The 12,503-nt window shown below is 44.6% G+C and overlaps 1 protein-coding gene across 1 annotated transcript in view; it reads left to right on the top strand.

The window, feature by feature from the left end:
• Nucleotides 1–12,503, top strand: part of FAT3 (FAT atypical cadherin 3) — a 478,212-nt gene that overhangs the window by 383,188 nt on the left and 82,521 nt on the right. Inside the window, exon 11 of the mRNA XM_083737613.1 lies at nucleotides 1,195–5,268. Coding sequence (XP_083593739.1) covers nucleotides 1,195–5,268 — 4,074 coding nt within the window. The remainder of the gene's footprint in view (nucleotides 1–1,194; nucleotides 5,269–12,503) is intronic.

The following is a 12,503-nucleotide window of genomic DNA, read 5'->3' as shown; positions in this document are numbered from 1 at the left end:
ACTTCATCTTTATCAGTTTACATATATCATAATTTCTAACCATCTTTTTTATCATACTTAAAGTAACTTCACATTTTATCACTTAAAATAATACTATTTTAAAATACCCTATCTTCTACTTTAACCCTACAGCCTATATCCACTTCCAAAGCTATTCTAAGGTTTACATATTAACATATTTTTTCAAATATTCCTTAAACTTCTTCCAGTCTTCTTCCACAGTCTCTTCTCTCTGGTCTTGGAGTCTCCCGGTCCATTCTGCAAGTTCCATATAGTCCATCATCTTCATCTGCCAAGTTTTATTTGTTCTTAATGAATAATGTTTTCTAGTATAGAGATAGCCCCTTGGTAATGTTAGTTCAATCCCTTGGTTTTAAAAGTCTTGCCCACAGATCTTCTGCTTCATATTAGATTAATCGGCTTGAATTCTGCACTTATATCAAGATCATACTTCAGATTTCTCAGAGTGGTTTATACAGGGATCCCAACTGGGCAGTGATCAGACGTAGTTCTGCTTGGCTTTAGTATAAAATGCAGCTGTGTGCATGCAGAGTTAGACTCACCAAGCAAAACACAACCGTCAGGCCATTAATGGTGGCTTACCAGGTTCTTGACCAGGCATCCCCAAACTCTGCCCTCCAGCTGTTTTGGGACTACAGTTCCCATCATCCCTGACTACTGGTCCTGTTAGCTAGGGATGATGGGAGTTATAGTCCCAAAACAGCTGAAGGACCAAGTTTGGGGATGCCTGTTCTTGACAAAACTCTTGTTTTTGCTGCCCACTGAGGACAGCAAAAATAGTGAAGATTGGGTTGACAGCTGGCCATACAGTGGTACCTTGGGTTAAGAACTTAATTTGTTCTGGAGGTCCGTTCTTAACCTGAAACTGTTCTTAACCAGAAGTACCACTTTAGCTAATGGGGCCTCCTGCTGCCGCTGCGCGATTTCTGTTCTCATCCTGAAGCAAAGTTCTTAACCTAAGGTACTATTTCTGGGTTAGCGGAGTCCGTAACCTAAAGCGTCAGTAACCCGAGGTACCACTGTATATGGTTGATGGACTGAGTTTGAATTGGTGGGCCTTGAGCTATGCAAGCATGACGTGATACCAACAAGTGAACTTTGAACATATTGCTCATCATTTTTACATATTTACATTTCATTTTTGATATATATCCCTATTTTTTTCTCTTTTAGGGAATACTGGGAACACATTCAAGATTGAGCCAGTTCTAGGCATCATCACGGTGCTGAAGGAACCAGACCTGACCACCATGAACCAGTTCGTTCTGTCAGTCAAAGTGACCGACCAGGGCTCTCCACCACTGTCGGCCACAGCCATTGTCCGCATATCTGTGACCATGTCAGACAATTCCCACCCGAAGTTCACGCACAAGGAATGGCAAGCTGAAGTGAATGAAAATGTTGACTTTGGAACTTCAGTTATCTTGGTCTCGGCAATCAGCCAGTCCACGCTAGTTTATGAGGTTAAGGAGGGCAACACCAACGGAGCCTTTGCTATAAACCCCTACTCCGGGGTCATCACTACTCAAAAGCCCCTTGATTATGAACGCACTTCCTCATACCAGCTCACCGTACAAGCCACAAACATGGCCGGGATGGCATCCAATGCCACTGTGAACATCCAGATCATCGATGAAAATGACAACCCACCAGTCTTCCTCTTCTCAAAATACCTGGGCAGCATCAGTGAGGCTGCACCTATCAATAGCATCGTTCGAAGCTTAGGGAACAATCCACTTGTGATACGAGCCACAGACGCAGACAGTAATCAGAACGCTTTGCTTGTCTACCAGATTGTTGAGTCCACTGCAAAGAACTATTTCACCGTAGACTCCAGTACAGGTGCAATTAGGACTATTGCTGACTTAGATCATGAAACCATTGCACATTTCCATTTTCACGTCCACGTTCGAGACAGTGGAAATCCACAGCTTACTGCTGAAAATCCAGCTGAAGTCACCATTGATGTAACAGATGTCAATGATAACCCTCCAGTTTTCAGCCAGGCCATGTTTGAGACCATCTTGCTCCTACCAACATACGTTGGAGTTGAGGTTCTTAAACTCAGGGCTGCGGACCCAGATTCAGAAGTCCCACCTGAAATGACCTACAGCCTGATTGAAGGCAGCACAGAGCATTTCCTCATCGATTCTGTTTCCGGGGTACTGACTATAAAAAACAACAGCCTCTCCAAAGATCATTACATGCTCATAGCAAAAGTATCCGATGGGAAGTTCTATAGCACTTCCGTAGTGACCATAATGGTCAAAGAAGCCATGGATAGTGGCCTGCATTTCACACAAAGCCTTTACTCCACATCCATCTCAGAAAACAGCACCAATATCACAAAAGTAGCAGTGGTCAACGCTGTTGGAAACCGCCTTAACGAGCCCTTGAAGTACAGCATATTAAACCCGGGGAACAAATTCAAGATCAAATCCACTCTGGGTGTCATTCAAACTACTGGCATTCCATTTGACAGAGAGGAACAGGAATTTTACGAGCTGGTGGTAGAGGCTAGTCGCGAGCTGGATCACCTGCGGGTAGCCAGGGTGGTTGTCAGAGTTCACATTGAAGACATCAATGACAATGCTCCGGTGTTTGTTGGGCTCCCATACTATGCCGCTGTACAAGTTGAGGCTGATCCCGGCACCCTGATATACCGAGTCACGGCAATTGATAAAGATAAGGATGCAAATGGCGACGTATCGTACCTGCTGAAGGAGGACTATGGGCACTTTGAAATTGACAGGCATACTGGCAGCGTCACATTAAAAGCAGCCTTTAATTCTGACTTATCTAACATCGAGTATCTAATTATCGTCATTGCCAAAGATGGAGGCAATCCATCACTGTCTGCATCTGTAGAACTGCCCATTACGATAGTTAACAAAGCAATGCCCGTTTTCAACAAGCCTTTCTATATGGCCTCTGTAAACGAAGACATCGAAATGCACACCCCAATTCTGAGCATCAACGCAACCAGCCCAGAAGGTCAAGGAATCATTTACATCATTGTAGACGGTGATCCCTATAATCAGTTCAACATTGATTTTGACACTGGAGTCCTCAATGTCATCAGTCCATTAGACTATGAAGTAAACCCCATTTTCAAATTGACAGTGAGAGCCAGCGATGCTCTCACTGGTGCCCGAGCTGAAGTAACGGTGGACTTAATTATCAACGATGTCAATGACAATGCTCCGGTTTTCGACCACTTTGCATATAATGCCACTTTATCTGAAGCGTCTCTGATTGGGACACCTGTTTTGCAGGTTGTTGCTACGGATGCGGATTCTGAGAACAACAAAATTGTTCAGTATCAGATAGTCCAGGACAACTTCAACAGCACAGATTACTTTCACATCGATGGCACGAGTGGCTTGATCCTAACAGCCCGCTTGCTGGACCACGAGTTGATGCAGCAATGCAGTCTGAAAGTGCGGGCAACGGATAATGGATTCCCACCCCTGAGCAGCGAAGTTCTAGTCAGCATCTTCGTAACAGACATGAATGACAACCCTCCCGTTTTTAACCAATTGATATATGAATCGTACGTCAGTGAGCTAGCTCCTCGGGGTCATTTTGTGACTTGCGTCCAAGCTTCTGATGCAGACAGCTCTGATTATGACCGGTTGGAGTACAGCATCTTGTCTGGAAATGACCGTACAAGTTTCGTGATGGACAGTAAAAGTGGGATCATCTCTCTGTCAAACCATCGGAAGCAGAGGATGGAGTCAATGTACAGCCTGAATGTCTCTGTCTCCGATGGTTTGTTCACAAGCACAGCCCAAGTCCATATCCGGATTCTCGGAGCGAACTTGTACAGTCCTGTCTTCACACAGAGTATTTACGTGGCAGAGGTTAGAGAAAACGCCTCTCCTGGGACCAAGGTAATCCATGTGAAAGCAACGGACGGAGACTCAGGCATATATGGGCAAATAAGCTATTCAATCATAAACGACTTTGCCAAGGATCGTTTTTTGATTGATAACAACGGACAGATCATCACAACTGAGAAACTTGATCGGGAGATCCCTTTGGAAGGTGACATCACCATCTTCCTGAGAGCCCTCGATGGAGGAGGGAGAACCACATTCTGTACCGTGCGAGTCATAGTGGTGGACGAGAATGACAATGCTCCCCAGTTCATGACAGTTGAATACAGGGCAAGCGTCAAAGCAGATGTTGGAAAGGGTCATTTGGTCACCCAGGTCCAAGCAGTTGATCCAGACGATGGTGCAAACGCGAGGATTGCCTACTCGTTGTACAGCGAGGCCTCGGTTTCTGTGGCAGATCTGCTGGAAATTGACCCTGACAATGGGTGGATGGTAACCAAGGGCAACTTCAACCAGCTTAAAAACACAGTGCTCTCCTTCTTTGTCAAAGCAGTTGATGGCGGCATTCCTGTGAAGCATTCACTTATCCCTGTGTACATTCACGTTTTGCCTCCAGAAACCATCTTGCCTTCTTTTTCTCAACCCCAATATTCCTTTACGCTATCAGAAGACACTGTAATAGGTAGTACCGTTGATGTTCTGCATGTTTTGCCTAACCAGGGTGCCACCTATAGCACAGTTAATGGTGAATTGCCAGGGAACAACAAGGATGGAGTGTTTATTATAGAGCAGGACACCGGCATCATAAAACTTGATAAGAGACTGGACCACGAGACAACTCCTGCCTTTCACTTTAAGGTTGCTGCAACTATACAGCTAGATAAAGTGGATGTTGTGTTAACAGTGGATGTGGACATTAAGATTTTGGACGTCAATGACAACAAACCCATGTTTGAGGCAGCCAGCTATGAAGCCATCATAATGGAAGGAATGCCCATAGGAACCAAACTTATCCAGGTTAAAGCCATTGATGCAGATTGGGGGGCAAACGGTCAAGTCACATACTCTCTCTCAGTAGAATCGGATGCTGACATAATCACAGAGGTGTTCACCATTGACAGCAACAGCGGCTGGATCAGCACCTTGAAAGACTTGGACCATGAGAAGAACCCCACCTTTGCCTTCACTGTAGTGTCTTCCGACCTGGGAGAAGCCCTATCCCTCTCATCAACCGTCTTGATCTCCGTCACGGTGACAGACATCAACGATAATGCTCCAGTGTTTGAGCATGAGCTATACAGGGGGTCCGTGAAGGAGAGCGACTCACCAGGCGAAGTTGTGGCTGTCCTCAGCACTTGGGATGAGGATACATCTGATGTCAACCGCCAAGTTAGCTATCACATTACAGGTAATGGGCCTCTCGGGTTGGAGGGCTAAAGGTGGGGAGAGTTTGAACTCAGTGGCAAAGCACAGGTGCTCAGTCCACGACTTTTCTGCTTAAAAAGCATTTTGTAGAGCAGAACTAGGAAATCCCTATCTTTGCTTGAGACGTTGGAGGTCTGTCACCATTCAGAATAGACAGCATTATGGAAAGTGGAACAGTGGTTTGCCATAGTACAAGGCAGCTTCATATGTTCATCTCGAACCTGTTTTGATCCCTGGCACAAAGAACCAATCATAGAACCAAAAAATTGTAGAGTTGGAAGGGACCCCAAGGATAATCTATTCCAGCCCCCTGAAATACAGGAATCTCAACTAAAGTATCCAAGACAGATGGCTGCCCAACCTCTGCTTAAAAACCTCCAGCGGAGAGAGTAATGTGTGTAGGTCTGGGTGCCAGAAATTGCTGAGAACTTAACATGTCACAACGCAGATCCACACAAACCATTTTTAGGGTATTATTCTCTTGCTTGGTTCAGCCCTAAGTGCATAAAAACAGGGGGAAGCATAATTTGTATTGGGCCTTTTTAATTTAACCAACTCACACTTCACACTGTGCTGCCGTTTAGCAGCCTCTTTATATAACCCCCTTAAGATTTATGTTATCAGCATGGAAAGGATTGTAGCATTGTGCATCAGCCAGAGAAAATGAGCAACATTTGTTTTTCAGAGTAGGCAGAGGGGGTAGGCATTGGGTGGGTGAGAGAGTTTTGTGCCTTCATAACTGTCTTATTTTACTTAATTAAAAAGCATCCTTTCCATTCCTAGATAGCAAACTTCAACAGAAACATTCATTTTTAAAGGCATTAAGTAGCCATAGAAAAGAAAGAAGTGATGGTTCCCATATATAAAAACCAATAAACTATGGCTTGGGCTTCTTTGACCTTTTTTAAAGGTTGGAACCACAAATAACTGTTGGGCCATCTTGCTATTAGCCCAATTACTTTCTTCCCATTGTGCCGAGGGATTGTCTTAAGGATGTTGTTTTTCATATTTTCATTCAGTGCAAGCCCTTTGTGGCCTAGCAAGTGGAATTCAACCCACTAGCCATTTGCTGCGGCTTGCTGTTGCTTTTTGCAGCCAAAGCTCCCATCATCCTCGTCCTATATCACTTAATGGCAAAATAGAATTCTAAGCAGATTACAAGTTAAGGCCATATAATTTGGCCCTGACAGCCGTGAGTAAGTAAAGCTGCCTTACACTGGAGCAGATTATTGGTCCATCTAACCCAGTATTGTCTCCTCTGACTGTCATTAGTTCTCTGAGGTTTTGTGGGCAGGGAGCTTTCCTCTTCCTGAAATCCCATTTTCACTGGAGATGCCAGGCGTTGAATTTGAGACCTTCTGCACCCAGCCATGTGTTCTGTCGCCAAACTGAATTCTGCCCATTGAGCCAGTCACCGTGCCTCGAACAATAGTCTTATCTCACAGGCTTTCTGTGAAGGTAAAAACAAAAATGACTGACCGCCTTGAGCATTTGTGGGCAGCTGTAGGGTCTGAGTTGATTTACTTAAGAGAATATTCCACGTGCTTATGGGAATGGCCATTGGGTAGTGTGGGCCCATGATTGTGGAATAGCTTCACATCTTGCATGAGATGGCGGCAGATAAGCAGGGGCTGCCGGGGTTGAGTTTGCCGTCCGCTCAAACAAGATGTATCCGAACATGAATGTGACCGTACAACTTGGAAACAGAGAAAAATGATGAAGCTTTCCAGGACGGGTGGAAATGTTACTATCCCACTAAAACATCTGCTTGTCCTCGTTAAGCAGGTACCATTTCATGCCAAGTAAGAGCCATGTTGTGTGCATTTAAATGCCAACCCATAATGAGGCTCCTTAAGCCCCTTCTGCTGTGGTAATAGAGATACCGGGGTGTGTGTGTGTGTGTGTGTGTGTGTGTGTGTGCTATGCTCCAGTCCTGTGCACACTTATTCATGTGTAAGGTCCACACGTTACAGTTGCTGTAGGAGATACCAGTTTCGCAAATTAGCAAATTACGATAGTTAGTCCCAAATGCATCTGAGTACTCTTTGTTCCCCGGTGTTCGGAGATACGTGTAAAGCCAGTTTTAGGAATACAGTCTCTCTTTTATGTTTACATCATCCCGATCTAACTTACTGCAAAGAGGAATTCGTGCCACGCTGAGGTTTCCCTTAAATATCAAAATAAACAGAGAGCTACCCTAAGTCCCCCGGTCCATGCAGAGGATTAGATTTCAAGTCTCGTTTTAATAGAGGAGCCCACAGTTTGGGGGGCTGAGTCTCCAGTTCTCATTGCTGTCGGTGAATTCCAATTTTAAAACTCTTGTCTCCCAAAGTGCATCAACAGGCATGAAGCACCGATCGGAATGGATTTGTGACGGTGGATGTTCAAAGTATTGCCGCCTTCAAGGGATTTAATTCATTCCTGACTATCTCCCCCCAACACCCCCCCCCAAAGGAAAGTGAAACGTTATTTGGTGTGAAAGTAAAATCTTCCACACTCATAAATCTCTCTATATTTATGTATTATCATCACCGCACAATTAACTTTTAATTTTCAGACAAGAGATAAGGGAGAGTCACACTGTGGCCAAAGCACAGAATTGCCAGTTAGATGCATATGAAGGAAGGAAGGGTCCTTTGGAAATGGAAGCACATTCCCTAAGAACTCATAGCGAGGTTCCTGCTGCATATCCAGCAGAAAGAAGCCGTATCTGTGAAGCACAACTTGTTCAGAAGACCTGGGTGAATGGAAAGGTATATCACCTGGCACCAATGGCATCAAAAAGACCATAAAGATGGGGCCAAGTGAGCCTCTCTCTTCACAACTGTGGTGCCACTGCTGGAAAGGCCCTGTTCTAACTCACAACAGGGCCTCGGATTTTAAGCTTTAGATAGATTTCTATGAAGTGTTATCCTCCATAGCACAAATATTTACACATGAGGGAGGGAACAGTAAGCAATGAGATCAAAGGAAAATGCAATTTGAGTGATGATGATGATGATTAAAATTTGTATACCACCCTTCATCTGAAGATCACAGGGCAGTTCACAACATAAAAATAAAAAATGAGAACACAAAATTAATAATAATAAAAAATAACCCCCTCTCCCACAAACACATTTAAAAGGACATAGAATGTTAATCAGCCGATTCAATTAGAGCTTGAAGGTATGCAAAAATAAGCACAGTGACCCCTGACAACAGCAGTAATGAGTGTTTCCACTATGACACAGCTAGCCCTCCAGAAACTGTGGTGTTAAGTCACCAGTTCCACTGCACAGCACAAGACAATTACAGATTAGCCCGTTTTGGTTAACTTTCCTATAGCCAGTGCATCCTGCTGGATTTGTGCACATCATTGTGGGTGCGCCTGGGTACGTGCACAACCTTATAAGGAAGCCTGTGAACCATGTTGTGGACATGAGAAGCCAGGAGCTACCTCCGTGATCTGACCCAATCAGAGAAATAAATACAGTGGTACTTCACAAGACGAAATTAATTCGTTATGCGAGTTTTTTCGTCTTGCGAATTTTTCGTCTTGCAAAGCACCCAAAATCCAAAAAAACCCCAAAAAAGTTTTAAAAGTTTAACTTACCAAATGGCTGCAAAAGAAGTTTTGGGAAAGCTTCAAAAATCACCAAAGCCTTCAAAAACCTCAAAAAAGGCCTTTAAGAAAAAGGAAAAGGAAACAAACTTGCAAGACGTTTTCATCTTGCGAAGCAAGCCCGTAGGGAAATTCGTCTTGCGAAGCAGCTCAAAAAACGAAAAACTCTTTCGTCTTGCAAGTTTTTCGTCTTACGAGGCATTCGTCTTGCAAGGTACCACTGTAGCTGCCCTCTGGCTGTGTGTACAACCCAGTTCCTACCAGCCTTTATCCACAAGGGATATCTACTACGTACATAAACACTTGGAGGAATTTGACATCTTCCTTGTGACTATGGGTTGAAGCTGGATGCCTTCACATGACATACTCAATACCTGTCCAATAGCAGCTTGGCAAACATTGCTCATGAATTTTCGGAAGATCATAGAGCAGCAGTAGTTTATGGGCTTATCCACATTTACCTTTTGGCCTGCTCTTTCCAGACCAAGTGTCTGAGTGCTGTTGTTTTTTGCCCTGAGCTTTCCCTGCAGAAACCAGCTCTCTAAAGCTGATTCAGAGCAAACGTCAATTCAGGTTTTCAGTGGATTGACGTTTGTTCCGATTGAGCTTTGTGGAGTGGGTTTTCATGGGGGAAATTCAAAAGCAAAAGAAAAAGGTGCTTGGGCACAGAGCTTTAAATCGTGGACCGTGCCTGGAAAGAGCGGAGGAAATTTAAGTGCAGATAAGCCCTGTATCTCATACTTAACAATCTGCTGCCGATTTTTACCCTTGATTTACAGTTGACTTGAATTCATCAGATTAAATGTAACCATGCTATGGTTTCCTTCTTCAAAGTAGACCAATGTGAACTCAAGGCTAAGATCTGCTAGTACAGAAGGGGTGTAAATAGGAACACAGGAAGCTCCCTCGCACAGAGTCAGACCATCAGTCCAACTAGATTAGGATTTACTACAGTAGGGCTGTAATCCTTCCAAATGTTGCTCAGCTACAGTTCTCATCATCTTTGACTATTGGCCCTGCTGGCTGGGGCTGATGGGAGCCAGCATCCAGCAACATCTAGAGAGCCTCAGGTTCCCCACCGCGGTGTACAAGATCAAGTAACAGCTTTGCTGGGTTGCAGACATGGCCCTTTCCAAGATCTACCGTATTTTTCGCTCTATAAGACGCACCAGACCACAAGACGCACCTAGTTTTTGGAGGAGGAAAACAAGAAAAAAAATATTCTGAATCTCAGAAGCCAGAACAGCAAGAGGGATCGCTGTGCAGTGAAAGCTGCAATCCCTCTTGCTGTTCTGGCTTCTGGGATAGCTGCGCAGCCTGCATTCGCTCCATAAGACGCACGCACATTTCCCCTTACCTTTTAGGAGGGAAAAAGTGAGTCTTATAGAGCAAAAAATGTAGTATGTAGAAATTTCAGGGATTGAGCCTGCATCCTCCTGTGTGTTAAAACATATGCTCTATAGCTGAGCTACATCTTTTCCCCCCAGTCACCGTTGCGTCATTTATTGAGATACAAATTCTAGAAAATGAATATCATGGGCATTTCGCTCCATTTGTTTCTGAGCATATTCAGCAATTTGGGTGGCACTGTGGATTTTTAAAGGTTGAACTTAACATGTGAAGGTTTTTAGAAATTATTTCCACCGGTAGCCCCGCCCCAAAGTGAGCTCACTCTGCAAGCTGGAACATTCCACTGGGATCAGTTCAAGTGTTTGGCTTTCCTTTGCCAATGCCATTCTGTCACTCCGAGGCTCGAAAGGCTGGTCTGTAAATACAATCATGCACGAACCATTTACTTCACGAAGTCTCCGCAAGCAAGCGGATCACTGAACCCAGAGGTGAGGGAGAGGGGATAATTAATGTGAACAGTGTTTGTTGTGCTCTGAGCAGTCTTTGAGATCTGCCCTCAAAGGGAAGGCAGTGGTTACCTGCAAGATGTGGACAATCCATCTTGAGCTAGAAATGTAAAATCATACGGACGTCTGCTCTGCTCTCAAGAGATCTCAGCACTTTTTGGAAGAATGCTTTCATTCACTTCAGCGTTTTGCTGTAGGCTTCCCTCTCTCTGAGTAACAAACTACTCCCACGGTTAGTAGGTGATCCACAGTTCCTGAGCTCCTTGATGCTAATGATCTGTAAATCATCATTTTGCCATTGGAATTAATAATGGGCCAAATTATTACAATATTCCAACGTCTGTAGAATTGTGTTTTCACACTCTCCACCCACCATGTGTGTCCTAAGAGGCTTCGACATGTGCTGCCTCAGACATTTCGGTCAGTATAATGCCCAGGACACAGCAAAAGGAAAACAGTTCTATCTGTATCTGAAGAAGTGTGTGTGCACACGAAAGCTCATGCCAATAACAAACTTAGTTGGTCTCTAAGGTGCTACTAAGGGACGCGGGTGGTGCTGTGGGTTAAACCACAGAGCCTAGGGCTTGCCAATCAGAGGGTCGGCAGTTCGAATCCCCGCGACGGGGTGAGCTCCCGTTGCTCGGTCCCTGCTCCTGCCAACCTAGCAGTTCAAAAGCACCTCAAAGTGCAAGTAGATAAATAGGTACCACTCCAGCGGGAAGGTAAATGGCATTTCCATGCACTGCTCTGGTTCACCAGAAGCGACTTAGTCATGCTGGCCACATGACCCAGAAGCTGTACGCCGGCTCCCTCGGCCAATAAAGCGAGATGAGCACCGCAACCCCAGAGTCTGTCACAACTGGACCTAATGGTCAGGGGTCCCTTTACCTTTAAGGTGCTACTGGAAGGAATTTTTTAATTTAGTTCTACCTGTGAAAGAGCACTATTCAACCAAGATGCTGATTATAGCCAATTCAGACACGAAGAAGCAGAAAGTATGAGGGGATGGAGAAGAAATTCTATTCAGTTCACATTTAAAGGAGAATGTACCTTGTTCGTACTTTCCAAGCAATATGCACAGCCGCTTTCCAGGATTTTGGAGAGGTCCCTCTCAACTCCACCTAGAGACACTGGAATCATAGACTTGTAGAGTTGGAAGGGACCACAGGGGTCATCTAGTCCAACCCCCCAACGTGGGGCTCAAACCCACAAGCCTGAGGTTTAGAGTCTCATGCTCTACCGGCTGAGTTATCCCAGGCAAAAGCATGCTGGCATCGGTGGAGATTGAGGCTTCGACCTTTCGTGTGCTCAGGAGATGAGCTATGGCCCGTCTTCAGCCTTTTTTATATATTTATAATTTAGACGGTATTCAGTTTTAAGTTAGCACTCACAGCAAGAATTCATGCGATCACACAGTCTCTGCCTCTTAAACTTACTTTGCATGTGGCTCGCCAAAATGTGCTTGAAAGATTTCATTTCTGATCTGCATATTCCCTTTCATCTCGCTGAGCTCTGAAGTATGCTTTGCAACATTTGCTGAGGAGGGAAGGTTTGGATGGGAATGTTATTCAACCATGCAGTAAACAAAAACAAACGAGAGAGAAAAGTGCATATTTTCCTTGTCTCCAGGCCTTTGGGGAAAGTTGGGGTGGTGGGTTTTTGGGGGGTTTTTTTGGAGCGAACGCTTAGATGTTGTAATGCCCAAGCAGAATGTAGGAAGAAAAACTGCGGGTAGATTTTAAAAATTAGCCATTAACA

The sequence above is a fragment of the Podarcis gaigeae genome (genome assembly GCF_964106915.1).
Source record: "Podarcis gaigeae genome assembly, chromosome: 4".
Lineage (NCBI taxonomy): Eukaryota > Metazoa > Chordata > Lepidosauria > Squamata > Lacertidae > Podarcis > Podarcis gaigeae.
Note: the sequence above shows the minus strand (reverse complement) of the source record. Positions and strands in the feature narration are given on the sequence as shown.